General features: G+C 45.2%; 1 protein-coding gene across 2 annotated transcripts in view; it reads right to left on the reverse strand.

Annotated features, from left to right (window-relative positions):
* The window catches only part of LOC135373116 (membrane frizzled-related protein-like), a 608,751-nt gene that overhangs the window by 125,847 nt on the left and 458,370 nt on the right, over nucleotides 1-24,534 (reverse strand). For both annotated transcript variants that reach the window (XM_064606387.1, XM_064606386.1), the window contains one exon: nucleotides 13,791-13,854. In XM_064606387.1, coding sequence (XP_064462457.1) covers nucleotides 13,791-13,854 — 64 coding nt within the window. The remainder of the gene's footprint in view (nucleotides 1-13,790; nucleotides 13,855-24,534) is intronic.

The following is a 24,534-nucleotide window of genomic DNA, read 5'->3' on the forward strand; positions in this document are numbered from 1 at the left end:
GTTTCATCGAACGCCATTTCAATGCCAAATGCCTCGAATACTAAAGTTGCAAATTCGAAAATTGGAGTCTACATCGCCTGTCGTGTCACTGAAAAAGCTCATAATTTTATTTTTCGCTTTCCTCCCCCATACAGGGTGTCCCAGAAAACGTGTCATTGAATTATAATAAAAAAAACTACACCACCTAGAATCATGCGGTCAACGGCATTTGTTCTTACTAGGTTTTTGCCACCTGCTGATGTGAATGTCGTGTAACGTAAGTTTAATTATGTAAATTTTCGCGAACTGAAGTAGGAAATTTGCCAAGTAAATGTCACTTTTTTGCTCCACCAATGTGAAGAACGTGTCTAATTTATTCAAATTAATGATCATTTACAGGGATATTCAGGGGCTATCCCATCACAAAAAATAGCCGAACATCATGCTCTACGGAGCTAGCGTGCGACAAATGTTTCAGCGAAGTCCTTGTACAGTGCGACGTAAGGAGGTTGGAAACCCAGCCCACACCAGCAGCGCAGAAAGAGATAACACAGGCATGGCTTATTGCGTCCGACTTTCGCTGAGGATGGCACTTTCCCTCTCCCAATTTCAGGAACTGTCACTTTTTCTACTGTACTTGCTAACTGTAACTGTAACTTTGCTACTGTACTTTTCTAAATTACTAGTAAAATGTAATTATATTACATTACTCATCACTCCAGTTACAATTTAATTTACATTACTCATTACTGCGACTGAAATGTAACAAAATGACATCACAATTACTACGCAAAAGTAATGACATTAAAACATCATTACTTTGCCATTATTGACATACATGTTCCCGAGTTTTGTGGAAGGCACAAGGGACAAAAACACAGAAGTTGACGAAACTTGCCTTCCCCCAAATTTTCAGGGAAATGTATGGTGACAATGTAACAACAGTTAGCTTGTACTCTTCTGTTTGTTTTTTCTACATGTCAGGCTAGTGTGCCACGTATGACGTATCGTTCCACAATGTAGAGATGAAGGTGACACAATGTATCACGACAACAAGAAAGTTGTCTGGAGGGTGGGGCCCGCAAACAATAAGTCTCCAATGCAACAAACCGAAGAAGGTTTGTTTGTGGGTGCCCTAACTGAGGCAACTGGCTCGTCGAAGGGAACTGAAGTTCCCCTTGTCGAACAGCCATACAGGACGGAATACAAGTTGGAAGAAATGCTGCGCAGCCACCCCCACAGAAGCGGTCTACCAGGATCACAAATGAAAAAGTTGGAGCCTTGCACAGAAATCGTCGTGAAATGAACTTGGAAAGATTTTTTGCGCGTTATTGCACACCATCTTAAGCACTGACGTTTTAAATAAATGGCCCGCGTTAGCTATGCAAGCACAACAGAGAATGCGTATAGCTGTCGTTACTCTTCTGGTCTACATATTGAGACTGCCTTAGTAAGAAAACCTAAATGTCCCACCAGGTTGACTTCTCGTAACATGTCATCAGCCTGGAAAATTTTGAAGCCATTGTGTTACGCGAGAATAGTGCGTTTTAGTACCGCGTACGAACTGTACTATGCGTATGGTTAGCATTTGAGCAACACGATAACTGATATATGCGTGCGTACGCGAGGTGGTAGCGTGCTATACTAAAACCGTCTTCTGGTACCCCCCAGGTTCTGGCGTCTTCTCTGAAATAAAAGCGATTGGATGAATCGGCGTTCGATGAAACGGGCGCCACAGATTCGACGAAACGGCGTTCGATGAAATGTCACGGAACCCTATGCTGTGTCTTTTCGGGCTTCGTCATGTTGTTGTTTCGCTTACTTTGGTCACCTTTATTAATCAATTTATTTATTATACCTTAAAGGTCAATAAGAACATTACATAAGGGGGACGAAATGATAGCATCATTGCCTAGCAGCAGTAACTGAAACAACAATAGCGAATAGCATATCAAAAGCACACAAAGTAAACGAAATGCGCAGGAACGTGACTCACATATGGGAATGGTGTGTAATATAAGTATGTCGCACAGTCCTCTCTTAAACTCCGCGATGTTAATTGCAACAAGAGATGAACGTAAGGTGTCCCATTTTGCAATCGCTAATGCGTTGAATGGTTAAAAAAAAAACTCAAAGTACGAGCCCTAGGGCAGATGATATAACGAAGATATTGAGCGCCCGAGTAAGTCGCTCATGAGGAGTAGATAAATCAATGTCGACGAAAGGAGGCCGTGAATAAAATAATCCGTGAAATCAAGACAGCCGTGCTATGTTTCTGCGAACAACAAGATGCGTGATGCCAACATCATGTTTTAAGGCTCTAATGCTAGTAAATCTAGAGTAATTGAGGTTATGATCCTTACGGCCCTATTCTGAACTGCTTCGAGATCATTAATGTATGTTGCTTGGTGCCATACTGCGGCGGCTCTTACGAAGTATGCTGCTAGCCATTTTGGTCATCTTGCTGGACTTGGGAAGCCATCTTCCTCAACGCTACTCTTTCAAGTGGGGATGAAAAAGCGGCCGGCCAAAGTCCGCTTCCCAGAACTGACTACGGCGCAGGGCCTCGTTCTCACGACGGCTGGCCACTTAAACGGCCACCTGTGGGTCAACTGTGTTCTATTTTTCTCAACGTAACGACTGTAAATATACGTTGTTTCTCCGGTTCTTCTGCCTCGTTCTTGCCAGGGTGTTGGGATTCGGCAACGCTACCAAGTCGCAACAACTGGATGGCAGCGATGGGGTCGTCCAACATGGTGACCGGCGACCTGATGAGATCCATGGCTTCGGTGTGTAATTGTTGCGTGGTTTGACCTTATTGTTAAGTGGCCAGGACTCGATTTGTGGGTCATTCAAATCTATCTGGGGGGACTCTGATAGTATTACATCGGGTACGTCAGAGCTGAGCGAGAACAACACTGGCAAACGGGAAGTTCCACCATGGACCTTACACGTTTCCCGAGGACTAATTTGCTTATCGTGTGCAACGAATTTGGGATCAGCATAAGCAGCACGGCAAAGAAGTCGCTCATTATAGATGCTATCGTAAAACCTTAGCTGGATGATGATGACATAAATGAAACTCGCCAGGCCATTGAAAAACTGTAACAGGAGGAAAAAGAGCGCAAAAGGCAGAAAGAGGAAGTGGAGCGACAAAAACAGAGGAAGGAATTGCAGCTTCTAGGGTTGGAAAGAATTAGACTAGAAGTAGAACTGACAAGGGAAGCAAGTGGCAGGTCCCAACCGGTTACTAGAGTAGAGAACGTCGATATATTTAGATTTCTACAACCTTTCAAAATTGGGCAAGACATGGGGCTCTTCCTAGCAAATTTCGGACGGACGTGTGAAAGACAAGACCGTGCCAAAGAAACTTGGATTCCAAGACTTATGACAGTTTTAGCGTGCGAAGCCGCGGACAGTGTAGCAAGCCTTTCCGCAGAGGACGCTAGAATCTGTGACACGTAAAACAAAGTTAGCTAAAACGTTTCCGTTTATGGGTCGAAGCGTTTAGATGAAAGTTTCGTGAGGGAACAGGTAGGAACGTGAGCAGCATTGTGGAACGAGGGTTGGATTGGAGAGGATCGAGGGAGTGCACACAATACAGGCAGCAACGGACCTTGCCGATGAATACGTCTTGCTGAGAGGAATGTATGCTAACGAGGTCAATGCAGCCGCCAGACAAGGCAGGACAGTAGCGGGCAGGAGCACAAACGGGAACAAAGAGAAAGTCCGAAGGGCCCTGAAAATAGTAAAATGAAGGGGGAACAGAACAGAAAGGACGAACGCAACGACAGACAGAACACAAACGCGGCTTCACGTGGCCTACCAAAGTGAAAACAGAGATGACCTAATGAGACCGTACTTTTATCAGCTAGAGTCACTAAATAAAAGGGAGCTGAGTTGCGACACTGAGACCGCCATCTTGGGTCCGGCGCGGCTGCGTCGCCTAGCAACGGGACGGCAACAGCTCCGTCGGAGAACAACGCGCAGGCGAGCGAGCTTGCAACAGAGGAAACCGGTTTCGGATGGAGGGGAATCAACATGACAACGCGTTCCTGAAAGAGAAACCACGTGACACGATCGGCCCAATCTCGGACACCGAACAGCGGCTCCGGTGCGGAAAAGGAATACGATACTCTGTACCTCTATTTCAGCTAGAGGTAAACGGGTATGCGCTCCGAGACAGCTTACAGTTAGTCCGCCCGTCTCTTGTCTCAAAAGAGAATTATTTGAGCAAATGCGCTTGGAGTAGACAGGTTATGGAAGAGCAAACGGTGTGTCTTCCAGTAGCCGAAGCGACACTGAAGGCTCCGTTTCCCTGCTGGAAATAAAGGGCATGATCTCAATGAATTATCCCGCAGTTCCAATGAGATTCAATGTGAAATCAGACGACCAATTTATTCAATGTGCATAAGACGAGTATTTCTCATTGAGGGAATTGGGAGTTTTGCAGGGAAGCGGCCTTCGCGACAATGTGTTCCACCATGTTGTGTGGCGAAGGCTGCGCACAGGGAATAAAGAACCAATTCAAGGAATTGGTCTAATGAGTATCAATGAGAAACGCTGACTTCCAATTGATTTAATGAGATACTCCACCAATACAAGGAATGCGAAGCCAATTGAATGAATTGGCCCAATGTGAACGAATGAGACACGATCATTCCCAACTGAAGGAATGAGATGCTACCTTTTCGGCGCCGTAGCACGTTTCCCCATCCGCGCTCCAAAATAGTTCGCGTGATTTCAAATATTTTTGAATATTTCCTCAAAGGTACAGGAGCCGTGGTATAACCTACTGTTGCACCTCCCACTTGAAGCTATTGTGTTGCAATTCATGCAATATTGCACTGCACAGAAGTGGAAGCGTCCGCCAGTCGCCAGCGGAATAGTCAGTCTCTTATGAATCGTCGAAGTATGAGGATGGCGGTCGCGCATCTGCATCAATTCGCCCTTTATCTTTATGATTTTTGCCGTTTTAAGGTACGTAGTTGACGTGTAAGGCGTTCCTGCTCTTTGTATGCCTTTACCCCTGCAGGTATTATGAGCGCTGACGGAAAGATAGCAAGATGAAGTGGAGTGTATTAGTGACTGTTACCAACCGCGCTGTGTGAAACGGTACATAATATGCTTTTTTGCCTTCTGACATTATAGCGACGTCATTTGAAATTTTATTTGAAATATTATATGAAGTGTATCTGAAATGCTATTTCGTGCAGGTTGAGCCTGTACAAGGCGGCAGGCAAGGGAGTCTTTGTCACGATGTGACTATCACGACGTCGTGGGAACGCAGCCTCGCCTAAGTTGGATATGCGTTAATTTTCGCTCAAGAACGGCAGGCTAGACCGTAAATCGTGAGGCGGCCGGTGTACAAGACAGTGAAGAACATGGTCGTCGAAAAACTCTGTGATTGAAGAAAATTTCCCCCCTGCGTTGTGCGTTGTTCGGACGTTGCCAGAACGAGCCTCCACGCATTACGGTAGTGTGTGTTGGAGATGAACGTAGGTACGCCTTCAAAGACGCGTAAGTGCTGAATTGAGTATTTGTTCGTGCTATTTATTGTTTCGTGTGGTTTCTCAGTTCCATGAATACTCATACATGTGCAAGTAACTTTTCGTTTTTGTGTCTTGCTATTTGTCACAGTTTCACACCTACTGTATTGTTATGTGAACAATAAATTTTCACGAAGAAACCACACCGAGTGTATTTCTTTTTGCAGCCACAACTTCTTTCATTCTTCAAGGTAACTTTCATTAGGAGCAACGGTTTTGAATGTTACTACTCATTAAAAAAGTGCATTGGCAGGGTGGCTTCAGTGGGAAATTCCATAGTGCAGCACGTTGGCTCAATGGGACGCAAGACTGACCTCGAATGAATTTGTGTGGGTGCTATTCAATGTGTCTCAAATTGGGCCCCATTGACTTCTACAGAGGATTTTCATTGAGACCAATTACAACACCAGTTGTGTCCAATATAATATTTGTTCCAAATCATCTATTGGGAATTGGAATTTCAGTTGATTTTTTAATGGTGTTTGTCTGAAAGACGTCCAATTGAATTCAATGAGTTTTTCGGGAAATCTTCAATGGGACCATTTCTAGCAGGGTTGGAGAGCTGAAAACAGAAGCGGCAGTAAGTCCCTAACAAATACGTGTTCCAGGCAGTCCCTAACAAACACACGTATTTGCTATCAAACGGAACAGTACATTTAATGCGGGAATCAAGTGGAAACCAGAGTCAATTTGTGCTCCGACGATAGCTAAAGCTCAAGAACTAAGAGCTCTGAAAGACACCGAGGTGGCGCAAGAGCAGGAAGCAGGGGCCGGATTCATAAACAGTTCGCACGACAAAAATTGTCGCAAGTCCGTCGTAAGACAACGTTGCGATAAAGTGCCGATTCACGAAGCGCGGGGGTCGTAAGATCGTCATAAGTTACGGCGAAATCCTAAGAGAGCCCCCGAGCTGTCGTAAGCCAATCAACAGCAAACATGGCTGCCTACTTTGGCCGGTGTGGATTTCGAACAGTTGGAACCGCGACGAGGTTTGCGACGTGAGAGGGCTTGTTGGAAACGTGTGACCTTGTTTGACGTCTCCGAGAGCCACTTGCTACGCTACCATAGGATGTCAAGTGCTGGGATTCGTATAGCCTGTGCGACGTACAGCCGTACGTATAGCCGTGGCTCCCTCCTTGAGGTGACCAACTGATCGGTGCCGCGCTATTCGCGGGGACGTGCAGGTGATGGTTGCGTTTTGTTTTTATTCATGTGGAAGCTTCCAGTTGGTGATTGGAGATTTGGCGGCCGTGAAACAAAGCAGTTGTTCCCGCATCGTCGTTGGTGTAACAAGTGCAGTGTGGACGCTCAAATGAAGTTCAATCGCACACCGAGTGAACTTCTAAAAAACACCCTGGGTAAATTATGTTTGGTCATGTCCAGGCAGTTGTCATGCAGTGTAGCGTAAGCAAGGTCTTTCTCTATGAACATTCCGTATACGTGTGCATATTCTGAAATTGTGCAGGAGGAGTGCCCGGGGGATGGAAAGTGTGGTGGTTTTAGAAAACACGTTTATGTCTGAATACGCTCCTAAATAATTTTGTAACTGAAGTCGACTAAATAAATGAAGATCCCACATACTTATGTACGCAGTCTATTCACTGTTGCCATGGTTTAAGCTGCCACCTGGTAATGTGTTCACCCCATACTTATGCTGCTCTATAAGGCAAGCATTCGCATCGCAGAACAAGCAGGCCTGCTAAATGTTTCTCAGTTTTCTTGTGAGTCTCCAAAACTTCCTCTGCCCCAGTGCGGCTGTCATCTTGACGCCTTCATGAAATGCCATGCACACACTAATCTGAGAAGACAGGTATATAATTATTGACTCAACTGACTGTACACTGTGAATGCACGTGACGAAGCATGAGGAGGTACAGTATGCTTGTGGTTCTGTGCGTGGTTCTACTCTGAATGCCCCTGCTCAAACATGAGTCCTTGCTTGACCATAAGGCGGATGCCTGAGGCTGCTGAGCAGGCTCTACATAGATATCATTCGCAGTCGCTTTTTCTGAAGGTAAGTACACATGGGAGAAAACGTAGCCCCTGAAAGAGGCGTCGTTGGACATGGTCGATGGGATGGGCCTCGATTGGTGAGTTCTTGTGCTGAGTCAGAGCTGCGCACAGCATTCTCAGCGAATTAATTAACACAAGTTTGTGGTGAGGGTGTTTAGTGCACTCATCCCCCCTCACACACATACCAATATCGAAACTGCCAGGAATATCGTGGACAGCAGTTCGGCCAATGGCCCCAACCACTCTTTCCCCCAGTATCGTCACCGGTACTAGCCGCGCTGCGGTCTACACTTGCTCCTGACGTTTGAAATTAATATAGTTGTGAATGTTAGGAAATTTCATAACCGTCCTTTCCTTTCCTCTCTGTAATATCCACCCTAAGAACTATTGTAATTCCCAATGAACCCTCCCATTGTGCTGTTCCTGCGAACGTCCACATCGTATACTTCTCTTTTGCTCGAACTTTTAAAGTCTGTCCACTTCTACTTCTGCAAAGTTCCGTGTAATTCCCGAAACCGCGAAGAGGACTGCAGTGATGCGCTTAGGGACCTTTTGCTTGTCTTTAGCTCCTGCTGCTCCATCTCCACTGGCGTCGATAGCGTTTTTGTTTGTTTTGTACCCTTCCACGAGGGTCTCTATCTCGCTCTCCGTAAAATTCGGCCGGTGGACACGCTTTGAGGCCCGATGAGTGACTTCTATATCAACTTCAGAACACACTTCTGAAAATACCGAGCGATTTTGTTGACAAACACCGTGGCATGTGGCATAGGATACAACGGGCCCCATTGGTTGAGCTGACGTCGTTGCTATAACAATAACATAACCTCGGGCCCAATCGCTCATTAATCCCACGGTCACATTTCAGGAAGCACGTCAGCTGATCTTTCTTGCTCGTTCTGCCCATCGTGAAACTCCCTCTCCTTTACGATCCTTTCGTGAATACTGAACCCCGCAATTTGCGACGATGTCTTACGCCGGTTGTAGACTACGACATCGTAGCGAATCTTACGAACTTGTTTGTGAATCCGACCCCTGATGCGAATGATGTAAACAATCTTGTAAGTGACGGTGAAATGTCGTCCTCGCAAAATGTAACCTACGAAAGCGGTTCGGAGGTGACAGCCTAGGAGATGTACTAGCACCGGAAGGTGGTGTGCTAGGTACCCTCATTAATGTGGATAGGGACACTCTCATAAAACTGCAAATGGAGGATGAGTCACTGACGAAATTGCACGGAAGTCACGACGGCTTTTGTACCGCCACTACCAGGATAGGAAAGGAGTCCTATTGTAGATCAATTAGTAGTTCCCAAAAGTCTGCCCAGCGACGTTCTACAGTTTTGTCATGGCAACTCCTGGGCCGGACATTTGGAAAGCCGGAAAACAAAGCAGCTCTTGCTGCAAGAATGGTAGTGACCAGGATGTTTTAAGGATGTCGAAAACTACTTGCGGGCTTGCGATACGTGCCAGATGGTGGGTAAATCCAACGAACAGTATAAGGTGCCCTTAACCCTAGTCCCTATCATCTCGGAGCCTTTCCAACGCTTAGTCATCGACGTAGACGAACCGATCCCCATGGACCCACGTCTAAATCTGTTTGCAAGTATGTGCTAACGGTGATATGTCCCGCTACGAATTTTTTTCCCCAAAGCCGTGACACTGAAAGAACAGACCTCCCCTGAAATTGTAGATGGGCTCCTGTCTGTATTCGCGCGAATAGAATTCCCGAAGGAGATTCAATGCGATAATGGGTCTGTTTTCACGAGCATTTTGACGAAGACATTCTTAGGGAAGTGTGGGATTCGAGTGATCAACAGCTCGTTGTATCATCCCCAGAGCAACAGTGTCGAAAAATGGCATTCTGCGTTAAAATGAGTACTCAGGGCGCTGACCCACGAATATAACACTGATTGGGAGTCAGAGCTACCAGGGGCTATGTTTGCACTGAGATCAGTCCCTCATGAAGTAACAGGTTTCAACCCAGCTGAATTGGTATATGCGTTCCCCAAAGCGCCTGTTAAGGGAGAGATGGGAGGATAATTAGAGCGACACAAAGTACGTCCTAGATGTGCTACAGATATTACAAGATACGCTCGAAATCGCGGCAACTATCATGCGGGAGGCCGAACAAAGGGCAAAATCGTATTATGACCGCAATGCCCAAACACTAGACTACAAAGAAGGGGACAAGCTGCAGGTGCACTGGGACGGCCCATTTATCGTACTGCGCAAGCTGTCGGACACGACGTACATGATAGAGTTCCGTAGCAGCAACAAAGGGGTGCGAACCTGTCACATCAACCTAATGAACCCCTACGTGAGCTCTACACATGTAGTAAGTGTGGCGTTAAATGTCCCAAAAGAACAGCCCTCCGACTTAGCAGAATGGGGTGAGGTTGGAGAAAACAAAACGTGTATAGAAGAGGTCGTGAACGCGGTGGTATGCCAGGTATATAGTTTTGTCCCCCGACGAAGAGGATGACATTGAAAGCCTGGTACACGATTTTAAGCAACTTTTTTCGGCTGTCCCTGGTAAAACTGACCCGATAATTAATGATATTGAACTTACTACTTACACCCCAGTGCGTTCCCGCATTTCGCCCTGCCAACAGGAAATAATGAGAAATGAGGTAAAGCGACCTGGGAGTAATCGAAGAGGGAGAGAGCGACTACGCCTTGCCTATGATCGTTGTGGAGGTGCCAGGCAACGAACCAAGGCCCTGTATAGATTACAGGAAACTAAATACGGCATCAAAAAAACGGGCCTATCCTATACCTAATATCGAAGAACGAGTGGAAAGGGTTAGCCGAGCAAAGTGGATAACCACTAGACCTCGTAAGAGGGTATTGGCAAGTTCCCATGAGTAAGACAGCTAAACGTTACGCGGCGTTCACGGCTCCGTTTGGCACGTATTTGCCAAAGGTGCTCGGTTTCGGCCTCAAAAACGCGCCCACATGTTTTCCAAACTCGATAAATCAGATTTTGAGAGGTGCCGAGAAATATGCAGTCCCGTATCTTGACGACGTCGTCGTATTCTCCGAATCATGGCAAAACGTCTCAATTGAGACGTTTTCGGTAAACTACGGAGTGCGGGCCTAACTCTCATGGCCAGCAAGTGTCATTAAGCTCAGTCTGAGGTTTTGTACCTAGAACACCGAGTCGGTCAGGGCAAACGAAAGCCGGCTGAATGAAAAGTAGAAGCAATTTCCAGCTTTCCTAGACCGCAAAGTAAGGCTGAAGCCGAAGGATTTCTAGGGCTCACCGGATATTACAGGAGTTATATTCGGCAATACTCAGAGATTGCCGGCCCATTGACTGATGCGCTTATGAAAGACGCTCCCACGAAGGTGGCCTGGGACAATGCCAAAGAAAAGGCTTTCCGAGATCTGAAAGCAGCTCGAACCTCCTGTTCTCAGAGCTCCTGATTTTAACAAGCCGTTTGTCGTCCAATGCGACGCCAGTAACCGTGGCAAGGAAAGAATGTGCCAAGAAGGTGACGATAATGAAGAGCGTCCCATTTTGTACGCAAGCCGGAAGCTCTGAATTTGTGAACAAGCGTAGCGCTTGAGAAAAAAGAATGTGCGTGCCTGGTCTGGGCAACACAGAAGTGGCTATTCTACCTGTACGGAGCTGATTTTGTTTTTATAACGAACCATTGCCCACTGGCCTGGTTAAGCCCAAACGCCAAACAAAAACCAGCTACTTCTCAGATGGAGTCTGGCATTGCAGAAATACAATTTCTAAGTACGTTATAATTTAAAGGCAAAGGCAAATGTGAATGTTGATTGCCTTAGTCACATCTGACTTCTGGTGTTCAATGCCATCCGGCGTAACCCTAAATTTGTCACAAACAATGAAAACATATAGCAATGTACAGAACGCAACCTTGAGAAGATGTGTAGTTGTACCAAGGAGCATTTCTCGAGCAAGCCTCCTCCAAGAAGGCTAACCTTCCCCACCCCATAACGAACAGAACAGAACAGTGGCCCCGCTGCTCTCCGCTGCAAAATTGGGGATTCAAAAAAATAAGGTTAGGGGTTACGATGTTGTTATACTGTGGTGTTGAAGTGTGTCACCAACAGTTAGCCCAGCTGTCATACACCTGTTGCCCGAGAAAGTTCACCTTTGGATACTGCGGAGCGACGTCTCAAGAACAATACCACTACTTCAGACCCTATGAGAAGAGTGACAGTCGTCTACGAAACACCAAGCAACACAAAAAGCAAAAGGCTGCCGTAATGACAAGCCTTGACTGATACTTCGAAATTCGAAGTCGACGACACCAACAAGCTCCGTCCGCTGCACCCGTGTCGACCGAGAGACATCTGTCAGTCCTCGTGTCCTCCATGTGTCCTCGTCAGTCGTCCACTGTTGGATTGCAGCGCCTTCCGAAGTCAACCCGTGCGGGCGACGAGCTGTTACGATGTATGCTGTTAGCCATTTTGGTCATCTTGCCAGACTCGGGAAGCCATCTTCCCCAACGCTCAAGCTACTCTTTCAAGTTGGGGATGAAAAGGCGGCCAAGGTCCGCTTCGTAAAACTGTCTACGGCGATCGACTTCGTTCTGACGACTGGCTACTTAAGCGGCCATCTGTGGGTCCTCTGTGTTCTATTTTCCCAATGTAACCTCTGTAAATACACGCTGTTTCCCTGCCTCGTTCTTGGCAGATCTGCCCTGATTTGTTGAAAATGAGAGGCGTACGCTTTCTTTTGTTTGTTGTTGTGGCAATTCAGTGTCACAAAAGAGGCGTACGCCGCCCGTTTTGAACAAATCAGGGCAGATAACGATATCATGGTTGGCTAGGAGGCTGCTATGCGGTGAAACTCATTTAGGACCCGTGCTATTTCAGCTTTAGACACGCGTCGGTTATGATACGTTGAACTGCTATGACGTAACTGTAATAATCACCGCCGATTTTTGCAAACCCCACCTTCCCTTGCATGGGATTTTGGATAAACCACTGGATATGGCTTGGCTCGTCGTTCTCTCACGCAAGCACGGTTTAATATCTCGTACGCACACGTTATATAAGGCATTGTGGCTCAATTTGGCGAGTAAAAGCAGTCCAGTACGGTGTTCATGTTTAGAATAAACGAGCCAGGTCGCATTGTATCGCGTCGCGACGAGACCTGTATGTATAAGCAGCCCACAAATTACAGACAAACGTTTCCGTACACTAAACGCAAAAATCACGTTGCGTACGGCGCGTCCTGAGCGTCAGCAACGCTATCTTGATTCGCACGCAACAATTTTGCGCATACTTTCGTGCTCAGTAGTGAACCTCACTCATACTGGGTTGAAAACACACTCGTTTGTAATGTCTAAGGGTAGATAGACGGCTGCTACTGTAGGTCCACTCTGCGATGTGTTGCTTCTGGCCCTCGTGTACCGTTCATAGGGTGCAGTTCAGAAATAGAACTTCACCAAAAAGCACGCTCACGGTCAACCTGTCCACAGATTGATACTATTATCACTACTGCGACAGAACGAGGCGTACGGCCTTTCTGCGATAATGAAAGCAAACGTGAAGAGTCAGAAAAAGTCGTATGCCTCCATGGTAAATAATCCTGAGCACTGGGCGAACGCTGAAAACAAGACGTCCCATATCATAATGGTCGACTTGGAGCGTGTTATGCGTTCGTTTCTTTTTAGGGTGCATTTAAGGAGCCTCAATTCATTCTTCCTTTCCGTCTCACATATTCTTTGCATCAGGGGACGGGAAGCGCTTTCTTTCAAGCCAGTTACCTTTATGCATTGTTTGCCATTAGATGAGTCATAAGCACTTGCTGTTTCTTTTGCGACCTTTTCCCTATGTTTCACAGCACGAAATATTCCAGCCGCCCAACACCCTCTTGGGGAGCAATGAGACTTCGCTGGTTACGAAGACCGGAAGCTGTGTTACGGCTATTAGGCGCGCATGAGTGACTACTGATGCTTTTTATCTTCCTCGCCACTCGAAAGGACAGCAGACGTTCTTCCATGCCCTCTAGTTAGGAACGATTCATTTTCCCTTGGCACAGAGACCATGCTGAATACTATTCTTCCTGTTAATTTAGGGTTCTCGTAGTTGCGAAATGCTAAACTGATTCTATTCGGTCTCTCTACCTCAACTGCGCTGAGTTAGGTTAATTACATACACCGCTTTTGATATTTGCACTTAAAAGCACGCGCATGTGCCCTAGTGCTACCATAAATATCCATTGTACACATTTGAACAAACAGGGCGACAGGCCTGAAGCGTCACGTACCTTTTGCATCATTTAGCAGAGTCAGCAATAAGAGCCATTGAAAAACTTCTACGAGCAGAGGCATCTGAAAAGAAAGAAGAAAGGGAACTTAAGGGAGCATCCGAATGGGAAACGAAGCAAAGAAAGCACGGCCCCATGTGCAGAGTGTTCTAGATTTCGAGAAAGAAACGCCTTCTAACATTGAGGGCCCGGTGATCGCAGATGCTCGGAAGACCAACCCAACCTGGAACTGTGACCGAAAGCTGGCAAATATTTTCGGGATACATTTTAGCATTCGAATGATGTTTGCATGTGTAGGTGTTATCCCAATAATAATTAAAAAAAAAACAGACGAAAGCTTTTCCACGATCATCTCGCGTTCCTCCATGTGTTTCGTGATAGACCTGTCAGAGCTTCCAATCTTCCAAGGCTGGAGTGGGATAGCTTAGCGAAAACCATCATCATAGACATCATCAAGGCTTTCTGGTGTACCCCGAGATATTTCGAACCTCATTTATTATATGAACAAGGCGTCGCGCAGCGCCATGGTTTATTACCGAAAGTAATGTATCATATGCACACATAAAAAGACAAGGTTGACAGACACCAGCGCTAACTTTCAACGAGTGACTTTACTATGCAGGTCACATTTTATTTTAAAGAAAACCCACTTCTCCACCAAGCAATTATTACCAAAAGCGTAAACAGTTGGGTTTCTTTAAAAGAAAGTGGCCTTGCAGAATGAAGTCACATTGAATGTGATACTTGTGTTGTGTCGTCTTTCTTCTTGCTCTTTTATCTCTCTTACTATGAACATCTACCAACAAGCCTAATTCTATGTTCTTCTCATTTCGTGTTTCAGGTACATGAAAAACTCGGCGTTTCGCTCAAGACTCATTAGTCCGTATTCACCAGCCGACTTGAACCATTGGTTTAGTGACGTCGGGTTTAAATCGATCACGTGATCTCTCCGGCTATGAAGAGCGGTTGACCAAAGGGTGACCACAACGCATGCGCACTATTGACATTGGCACGAGATGGTTGAGGGGAGGGAGAACGTAGCAGACGACAGGATTGTGAAGAGGAAGGCTCCCGTTTTTTTTTTTTTTTTGGTTATGATGTTAACGGAAGAAAAGTTCAGGCGGTGCTGGCGCTGCTGCAGGTGGTTGCGGATCGGGGTGTCGGTAATCGTCGGTTATGCGTTATGCCTACCTCTGTATTTGTGAATGACAAGCTCTTGATAAGTTGATATGGTCGCTAAAAAGAGAGCGTTTGCCATGTTATTTGAAAGGCAGCAGTAGGTATCCTCGCGCAGGTGATCGTTGTGCTTTTGTCGGTGTTCGGTCTTCGATTGTGGATGCGTATAATAACGTTATCCGCATTGACCATCGCTTTTTGATCGTCTGTTGTGCGGCCTGTGTGGTGAACTGCAACGATCAAGATAGCCTCTCGATTGATGGGGCATTCCAGCAGAGTCTTTTATACGCTTTCGAGCCTGATATCATGTTCGCAACGTGTGTACAAGTGCCTGATCACTGTAGGCTATGTAAACAGAAAGAACACTGATGCAAGGGTGACCTTATCCTGCTGGTGACTCCCATACGCATAACTCGACGTGGCACTTCCAACGTGTCACAAATCTGCAACGCGTTAGACCATCTCTTTGCTGGCTGTGTTTCTTTGGAGTGTGACTCCTACGGAAAACGTACTCATGGTGCTGCCTTGTTTACGTCCTCGTCATATGTGTGTGTGTGTGTGTTTTGTTTGTTTAGCGCTGTTTTCGTCAGTTACCCAGGGCATCCCTGCTTGTGAGCGTGGAAGCTGCCAGTGTCGTGACCCCCTGTTAGTGCGGTGCTGTGCTTACCTCTGACCTCCTTTATTTCTGCATTTCGGCATCTAAGGCTATTGTACAAATCATTAAGCACTAAATTGATTGTTCTGTTCAGCCAACAAAGATACATCATTACGTTGCGACTGTCTCTTGCTCTGATGAAATTTCACACAATGGGAACATACCTAATGTATATATTTGTCCTTACTTGTCATCTGCTATGATGCACTTGACATCACAGACGTAATGATTGCTAAAATAAATGGCCACACTTTAATGCCATTACACTGCATCCGAGCCATTCAGAATTTGTGGTTTATTGAGACCGTGTACACAAAATACAGATGTTAAAATGAACCAAATACCTCATAAAGAAGGATATCTTATACCTGTTTCAATATTGGTGTTTCAAGGATGGAGCAAACAGGAAAGGACCAAAGAAAACACACAACAACAGCTGCAACATCAGCCACAAACAAGCCTGTGCTGCCATTTTGTTCAATAATTGTGTTGAGCTTATTTGTTCAAAGCCATATATTATTCAGGAAACACTTTTACACACCTGGTTGGGGATCTATTTTTCCATGCTCATTCTTTACAAACTTCTCTCTCGACTCCATACTGGCATTGTAAGCAATTTCACTGGCATTATCATTGCACCATTACGTGCCAAACCATCACCACCATCAATGACTAAAAACTCCCCACAGCTCATGCCATGCTATAATACGGCTGCCAACATTACATCCTGCACTAAACAAGCGTATGAAGGTGGGGTAGTTGGTACGAATTCATTCCGCAGCAAAGAGACGTGGACAGAAGGACGACGACTGCATCATTTACTACGATCTTTGAAATCACTCCTTATTCAGGATTTTTTTAAATTTACGAAAGAATGTGCATAGCGATGTAGTTACAGTTATCACTTCATTCTTACACTGATCACTCAACTTTGACTGTGAAATGACATAAGAGGCCTGTGTGATGCCATGAGAAAGATAATCGCCATTGTACAATTGTGTAAACTTATTTAGGGAATTTTTACTTCAGCAGCTCTTCACCGCTTTCTTTACATTTTTTCTAGTTTTCCAGTCATGCAATAGTTCTCAGACTATTCCCAGTTTTCCATGCTTTACTGGATTGCAGGCATCCTGAAATACAGACGATGATTCAAGCAACTCAGCAACTGGGCGTTTGAGGCTTACATGTTTGTATCATCCATATTTGTGGCCTGCTTCGACTAATTTTCGTTTAGACAGGTGATAAAGCTATGAAAAATTATTGCACAGGCTGCATTTCTGCACTGTGTGGTTATGCAGTTTGACTGTGCACCTTTGTACTTAGAGACTGTGCTATTTCTTGAGAAACAACACAGTGGAATACTACAGCAAGGCACACCTAGAGATGCTCATTCTAGCATAAAATCTCAGTGCTACAGCAAACAGCAGCACTGATTATTGTCTGCTCGCTTTCTATATTGATCTGTATCATACCGTAAGGGGAAGTCTGCAGCGGAAAATTGGACGCAATGCAAATAAGCTTATACAAAGAAAAGGATGCAACTTGAAATCATGTGCATCTGAGCTACAATGTGCTGTATTACTTTTATTAAAATTTACATAATTGTATATCTTTCTTCTGCAATTTGAGTTATTTTTTTAGCCACATTGGTAGTTGTCACTTTGCAGAAGCCGACATATTGATCCAGTTGTGTCAGCACAAATCTATGCAACTGAACAGTTTAATGTAGTGAGCATGGTGTACTGTATCATCAAGGAGAAAGCCTGGGAGCAGATTTATGGGACACAATGCTGAATTCGTGGTAAAATAATGTAGATGCCTTTGCATGACTAACCACCTAACTTCAGTAATGAGTGGTGGACATGCAGAGTCTTCAGGCAACTTCTGGTAGTTAATACATGTCATATGGGAGATGGTTTGCAAGATACCAGCACCCAAAGCAACAGTTTCACAGATTCTGGCCATATGCATTACGTTGGCACACCCAAGAAGAGCATGTAACTACTTCGGTCCACTTTACTGAACTTTAGCACCCCTAAGAGTGCCGTAGAAAATGTGGGGAGAGGGGGGGGGTTCTAAAAAGAAACAGTAGTAGTGTGAATTTCCCATTAAAAAGAAATGAAAAATTCCACACACACAACCACAAGATTTCTGAACCTATGGTGAAGCTAGCTCTTACACAGACATGTTTTTTGTGGGGCATGGCATGGCGTGCCTAAGCTAATGGCAGTCACATATTTGAATAGCAATAAATTTGTATAGCAATTATTTTCTTCACATATGGCATTGAAGAACGGCTTACCTGAAACAAAATAAATAATCAGGTTTGACACATATACAATCATACGTCACAGGCATTTGGTGCCAGTCATGCAGTGAAAGCCGTGTGCACGAGACGCCACATATTCTCCTGATGATGATGGGAAGGCTTTCCAACAGTAAATGTATGTACGTGGTATCTTGTATTGCAACAGCATTCAGGCACTGTTTCGAATGACAGATCCATAGATGTTAGAATCATTTGTCATGATGCTGATGACACATTCTTAGTTACACCAGAACTTTGTGACCGTAGTATGCCGATATTCCGTTTATTCTCCACTCACTGCTGTACATTTATGGGTGGAGTGCGAGTCAAGGAAGAGGAGAGCTGGTGTGAAATGAGAGTACCAATGTACAGGACATGTCATACAGCAAAAACCGTGGACACTTAGCATGCACCTGAGCTGGTGCAAGGAGAACAAGTTGTAACATAATTGAAGGTAAAGTGATGTACTACACATATGGGCATATTAGCAGGATATTGGTTTGGTTCACTATTTTGTAACTCAGCTATTCAGACCACGTTGAAGACATGCACAACACAGCCAAATTAGAGGGTAGTGTTTTGGGTGTGTTGTTTGTTGTGTGTTGTTACCGTCAATAAATTTTCCTATTACAATAAGAGGTATTGTGGCATTTGCGATGAGTAGAAGCATGATTGCAATGTGGATGCAGGTGTATATGATAAATCATGTGGCATGATTTCATAGGGATGTGTTTTTCGATTCTTAAGATTTACCTCAACAGGAGCCACGTTGATCCTGTTCAGTTTCTACCCAACCAGGCACACCTGTGTCAAACATGTTCACGTTTAAGATTTACCTGTACAGGTTATGAGGCTACACAAAAAGAGTGCACAGATCACACCAGTGTAAAGCTGCAGTGCGTCGAGTAATTTTTAACAGTCCTGCTCACAAAATGATGCAGAACAGCATGCGTACATTTTTGCGTGAAAGAAAAGCCTTGCGCTTCAGGAGACACAAAAGGGACACCATTTTTTGTTTAGCGCTGTATTCGCACTGAAAAGATGAGCACATGGATAAACTCTGTGGCCATATGACAGCTATCAACGACGTAAAAGGAGGAGAGCTAGTGTAACATGGGTGCTTGTTTACCCTGCTTTACTACTGTCGTCTATATCCACACTGAACACATGAGCACAGAAATAAACTATGCGGCCACACGGCAGTTGCCAGTAACGTAAAAGAACGATAGCTACTGTTAACATGGGTGCATGTTCTTCTATGTGCTTGTGTGCTCAGTGTGGATATAAACGGCTGCACTGGCTGGACAAATCTGTACCCATGTCAACGCAAGCTAACTTTCTTATAAGTAGTTGACAACTGTCATGTGGCCATGTACAATTTATCCATGCGCTCATGCTGCAGTATGGGGGAACGACATTTCCATTTTGATGTTGCATGAACCAGCTGACTCCTATTATAATTGTCAATACTATCTATTGATGAGTCTGTAGCCTATGTTTTGTTATATTCATCTGGAAGGTGCTATATGCAGTAATTGCAGTTGATCTAATTTTCAATTTACCAACAAGCAAGAGAGCTTCAAAGTTTCTGTATGCATTGCCCTTTATTCCTGTGCAATTCAAACGTACTGCAGTACGACACCTCCGATATATTAGTGGAGTCAGCACGTGGAATGTAGCAAGGATTTTTTTTTTCCTTGTGCGCCATTGCTCACTTATGTTCTCACTTATGTTCTCACTGCTCACTTATGTGACCTTGACAACTAATTGAGCAGGATATCCAGAGTGCACGCTTCTATGAAAAAAGTCATCCTTGTGGAACTACATAATAGCCTTTATTGTCTGAATATGAACAAAAAGCTCACGAATACAAAGTTGTTGTGATGAATGAGTCCATAGTAGAAATCTTCAAGAGAGGATCTCCAAAATATATGTGCTTATACAATGCAGAAAAGCTGTCAGTGATTGGTCATGGTTATGTACCTGCAATAGTAATGATGCTCCCAAAAGGTTTGCAGCCTCCTTTAGCACATTGCTGTCTAGTGTCTTTTGCAGAAGCAGCCCTACAAAAGCACATCTACTGTTACCAAATGATAAATCAATATAGAAGTATGCAGCTGTCCTTTTGAATGTTTTCTAATGTAGCAATGGCAACACGATACCTGAATAACAGATTTTCATTGGTCTGTTCTGCTGTGGCATGCTGAAATAAGTAAAACACACATTTCAGTTTCATCTATGCTTGCATGTGAATCGAGGGGAAATGGGGACCTCCTCAGCTTTTGCTCCGGTATTTTCATAATCGGGGAACGTAAAATCTGCTCAGATTTCGTGTTCAGTGTAGTGCAACAACATGCAATATCTCCATGCCTTGATAGTACCCACACAACAGCCGCAAGACGCTAATGCACTTTATGATCAGTCCTATTGCACTGTTAAATGTCTCTGGAGATTAGACACGCTGCGAAGAGATGATAGGTACTGGGATGGTTGATAAGCATGCCAGTGGATAACGCCCCTCAATTTCTCCATCGGGGCTCGCAACAACCATCTAGCATATGTAATCGCTCTTACTGTACAATGACGGGGGTGCTTACAGTGTGTATCACAGGAGATGACGCTCATAATAAGCGCCAGCACTACTTATGCTTTGTTTTCGAAGATGCACATTGACGTTCGGCCATCCGCACGCTCTCTCGGTCCCTTGGATTGGTATATGGATTTTGTCCAGTGGCACATGTCGATGTCACTCTCTTTGACCACACTTTGACGGTGCTTTTTACGTTTGTCATGCAAAGGTTCGCAATAGCGCCTTCTAAAAACAACAGCAGCATTTCGTACCCCCGGTCAAGCGTTACGCCGTTTTTGTTTACTAACCGTGCATTTAAAACGATCCATGACGAAAACCCGAGACTGGGAAAAAGACGAAAAACAGACGACACAACACAAAGTTTTCACTGTTTTTCAACACTGTTTTTCGTCTTTTTCCCAGTCTCGGGTTTTCGTCATGGATCTTAGCCACCAGCTCGCTTGCTTTTTAACCATTTTATCTTTAAAACGATCCTGCTTAATTTTTACCAGTTAACTTCGAATTAGTGCTACATCACCTACCGCAACCAATCTACGATAGTTTTTTGAACACACACGTCCACAGTAGTTGCAACGTATACTTAGACCGATGTTAAACTAGCCCCTCCCCTAGTTTAAAATACGTCCCATTCAAATGCATGGGGCTTAAACCACCAGTTTAAGTAGCTTGAGTGGATGATCGAAATGGAACATTTGAGGCAAATATTCGTCCTGATGTGATCAAATCTGTCTCCTGGGCGCTTCTAGTAACTATATTAATCGAAACTTACCCTAGATTTGATGAAAAATTCTTCGTGAACCGGGGATTAGGCCTACCGGCTACCATCGCTTCTGGCAGACTCTGGTGAAATGCGCATGCGCTGTGCAGGAAGCTCGCTATGTGCGCCGCCATAGGCTTCACAGCAGCAGGTGGTAGAGCATGGGGTGGTGATCCAGGATTGGCGAACGAAAGTCTCACGTGATTGATTTAAACCCGACGTCACTAAACCAATAGTTTAAGTAAGTTGGTGAATACGGACTATTAGCTTTTTCGTTAATTACCCGTTGGTTTTGTTACAGCTTTCGCATTGTTTTGTAGCCGGCGTTACGATACTTTTACTATCCATTCATGGTATGTTTGTGACAACACGCAGTAAGTGGAAGTACAGTACTAAGGAAGAGAGGCACTAAAAATGCAGTGAAATTCGTGTGGCATATTGGATGCCCCTAGACGCCAACGTGAAAAATGTGAGGACATTATTGAATCTTTTAAAACCCGTCAGAACAGAGGGTGTGAATCAAAGTTTTTGCGCGGGTCACGCTATCCACGAGAGAGTCAAATACAACAATGTGTCTGGGTGATGACCCAGGGGTTGTTGCGCGAAATCAGCCCTAAATGTCTCGACGCTGATGTGAACTGTCGCCTGTGGGAACGATGCCCCCATTCTGCCACCAACCCCGGCCTTGGGACAACAATGCTTCCGAGTCTACAGGGTGTCTTTTTTTTATTCAACATGTATGAGAGTCCCAGATATGTCTTTTGGGCGCCAAACATACATGGACTTGCGGGCAATCTTTCCAAGCCGGTGGCATCAGTGTTCAATGACTAAAATCCGATAAATAACTTATTAATGAACGAGTCTTAGGAAAAACTGATATGGCAAGGTGAAAGGTCATCGTAGTCGATAGCTCTTCCAGCTGTCAGCGATTTGCAATGTTTCTGTGCTTCATGATATGGGCAGTTTCTGTTTGCACATCAGCCGCACCCGAAACTGTGCCACTGTGCGCTCAACTTGCGCCGGAAGGGACGTTCCTATTTTTCCTTCAGGGGCCAAAGGCTGTAACAACTCCGACGCACATGACATCGAGGCCCTCGGAGAGGGTTTAACACACTGAAGAGATAAACAGGTCGGTGTTGTAGATACGATCCGTGTTGTATTCTGCTATCAAAAAAAAAAAAAAAAAAAAATTCCAGGACGGTTACGACTCGTGTAACGCGAAACTCAGCGTCAGCTGTGCGTGTGGTGAAATGAGGCCGGATGAAACTGTGTAGACAAATTTATTTAAGCGTGATGCGTATTGGTTTGTAGTCGCTGAAGTGGCTGGCGAGGTGAATGCTGCCCTGAACGAGAGGGCTGCTCTGGAACACCAAGTCTATGCATAAGTCATGTCTAGTTGTGGGCTGCAGAGCCCAGTACGGGCCCGGCCCCCGACCCAGGCCGCCGGCCGGGCCAGGCTTGTTATTGGCTGTGTGCTCCGGGTCGAGCCCGGGCCGACAAAATACGCCAGCGCCGCTGGGCGGGCCTGGCCCGGGCCGACAAACATGTTTTTCCGAGAGTCGGGTTCGGCCGGGTGACGGAGCTAATTCCACACAATGGATGACTATTAGTTCATATCATCACGCGCTTGCGTTATTCCTGTGCATATATTTGAAAAGACAAGCAAAGGACACTGCATTATGCGTATGATTCGACCCCTTAGAACATTCTCAAAGCCACTTCACATTGCTCCTCACCTATTTCACAATCACGTTGGCAAAGCTTGGTGAGGGGGTACCCTATACCCCCCTCACCAAGCTTTGCCAACGTGACTGTGAAATAGGTGAGGAGTAAGGAGCAATGTGAAGCGGCTTTGAGAACTGGGAGAAGGAGTATGTCGACAGCATCCACTACCTCCGCAAAAACTTCATAGTGTAACCAGTGCTGTATGCCAAAGGGAGTCTGGCCATTAGGAGGAGCATAAAAAGGAGGCTCGACCTCTCAATCAAACTTAGGCGCATTTCATTGGTTACCGTTTCCCATGGGAGCTGCCAGGACACCAAATTTTCTCAAAGATGGAGGATGGTCCTTGGAACGGCGAAGTGGAGATTTCGTGACAAAAACAGACCACAACAGGTCACAGACTACTTTAATTTCATACTGTGAGTATATATCCTCTCGTACGCATCTGCAAAATCAGCTTCAACTTTCGCTCCGCGGCATCATTATTTACGCGAAAATGAGATGTTTCATCGCTAACGTTAGGCCTAGTTAAGACCGTGGTACCAAGAAATTAGCAAGAAGGACGACCCTTATAGACAGTATTTTGCATTATAGAATTGCGCTTTATTTATACGTACATCGTTGCTCATTTTTGATTCAATATACTTACATTACGTGATGTAAAACTTCATACGGGCAGTCGTCTGCCACGAAGAAGCGATTGTACCGCTCCCCTGGCCAATCACTTCTGCCAGCAACCATTTCTGCAATTCTGAGCCTTCCCAACATGCCTCTCCCCATGCAGATGGCGTTGATAAAAGTGGGCGCAAAATCCGTCATGTTGGTTTGTCACCAGTGACATCTGTTTCAATCCGAATCAATCGAGTTTCTTCAAAATGGTGGCACCCAGTAAATAGGGGTGAGGTATAAGTACTGGATGGATGTAATATTAGACAACTGTATTTCGACCGGTGATTGGCTAGATACGTTAAGAAGTGGATGGAGCCTCAGGTATAGGCAGGTCCCATTAATGGCCAGACTCCCTTTGGCATACACGGCACTGAGTGTAACGATAACGCCCATGCCCGCTTGCGTTCTGGATTTAATTTGGTGTCCTGCTGTTACGGTGTTAAACCGCCAGCACTTGCCGGGCTCTACTCACTGAGCCATCAGGCCGGGCTGGTCCGCATAAAAATATGAAGGTCCGGACCCGGTACGGGCCGGCCCTTTTTTCGATGCGCCCGGCCGTGTCAGACCCGTAAAAGTCGGCCCGTGTAGGGCTCTACACTCTCAGAAACGAAACGGATAAATTTACGCTTATGTCCAATCTTACCCTTACTAAGCGTAAAGTTCGACAAAATCGCAGACGCCGTATCCGTCAAGCTCTGTTTTACCCGTAAACGCGCTCGCTGTAAGCGTAAAGGGCCGAGTTTTATGCGTAAATGGGACGGAGGACATGATTTACTCTTATATCCTGACGCATACGATTTCGTCTTGACGGATAAACTGAGGATCTGCGTTGGAGTATTAGCTCTTTACGCCTATATTGACGCTTAT

The sequence above is a fragment of the Ornithodoros turicata genome, unplaced genomic scaffold (assembly GCF_037126465.1).
Source record: "Ornithodoros turicata isolate Travis unplaced genomic scaffold, ASM3712646v1 Chromosome21, whole genome shotgun sequence".
In the NCBI taxonomy this organism is placed as follows: Eukaryota; Metazoa; Arthropoda; class Arachnida; order Ixodida; family Argasidae; genus Ornithodoros; species Ornithodoros turicata.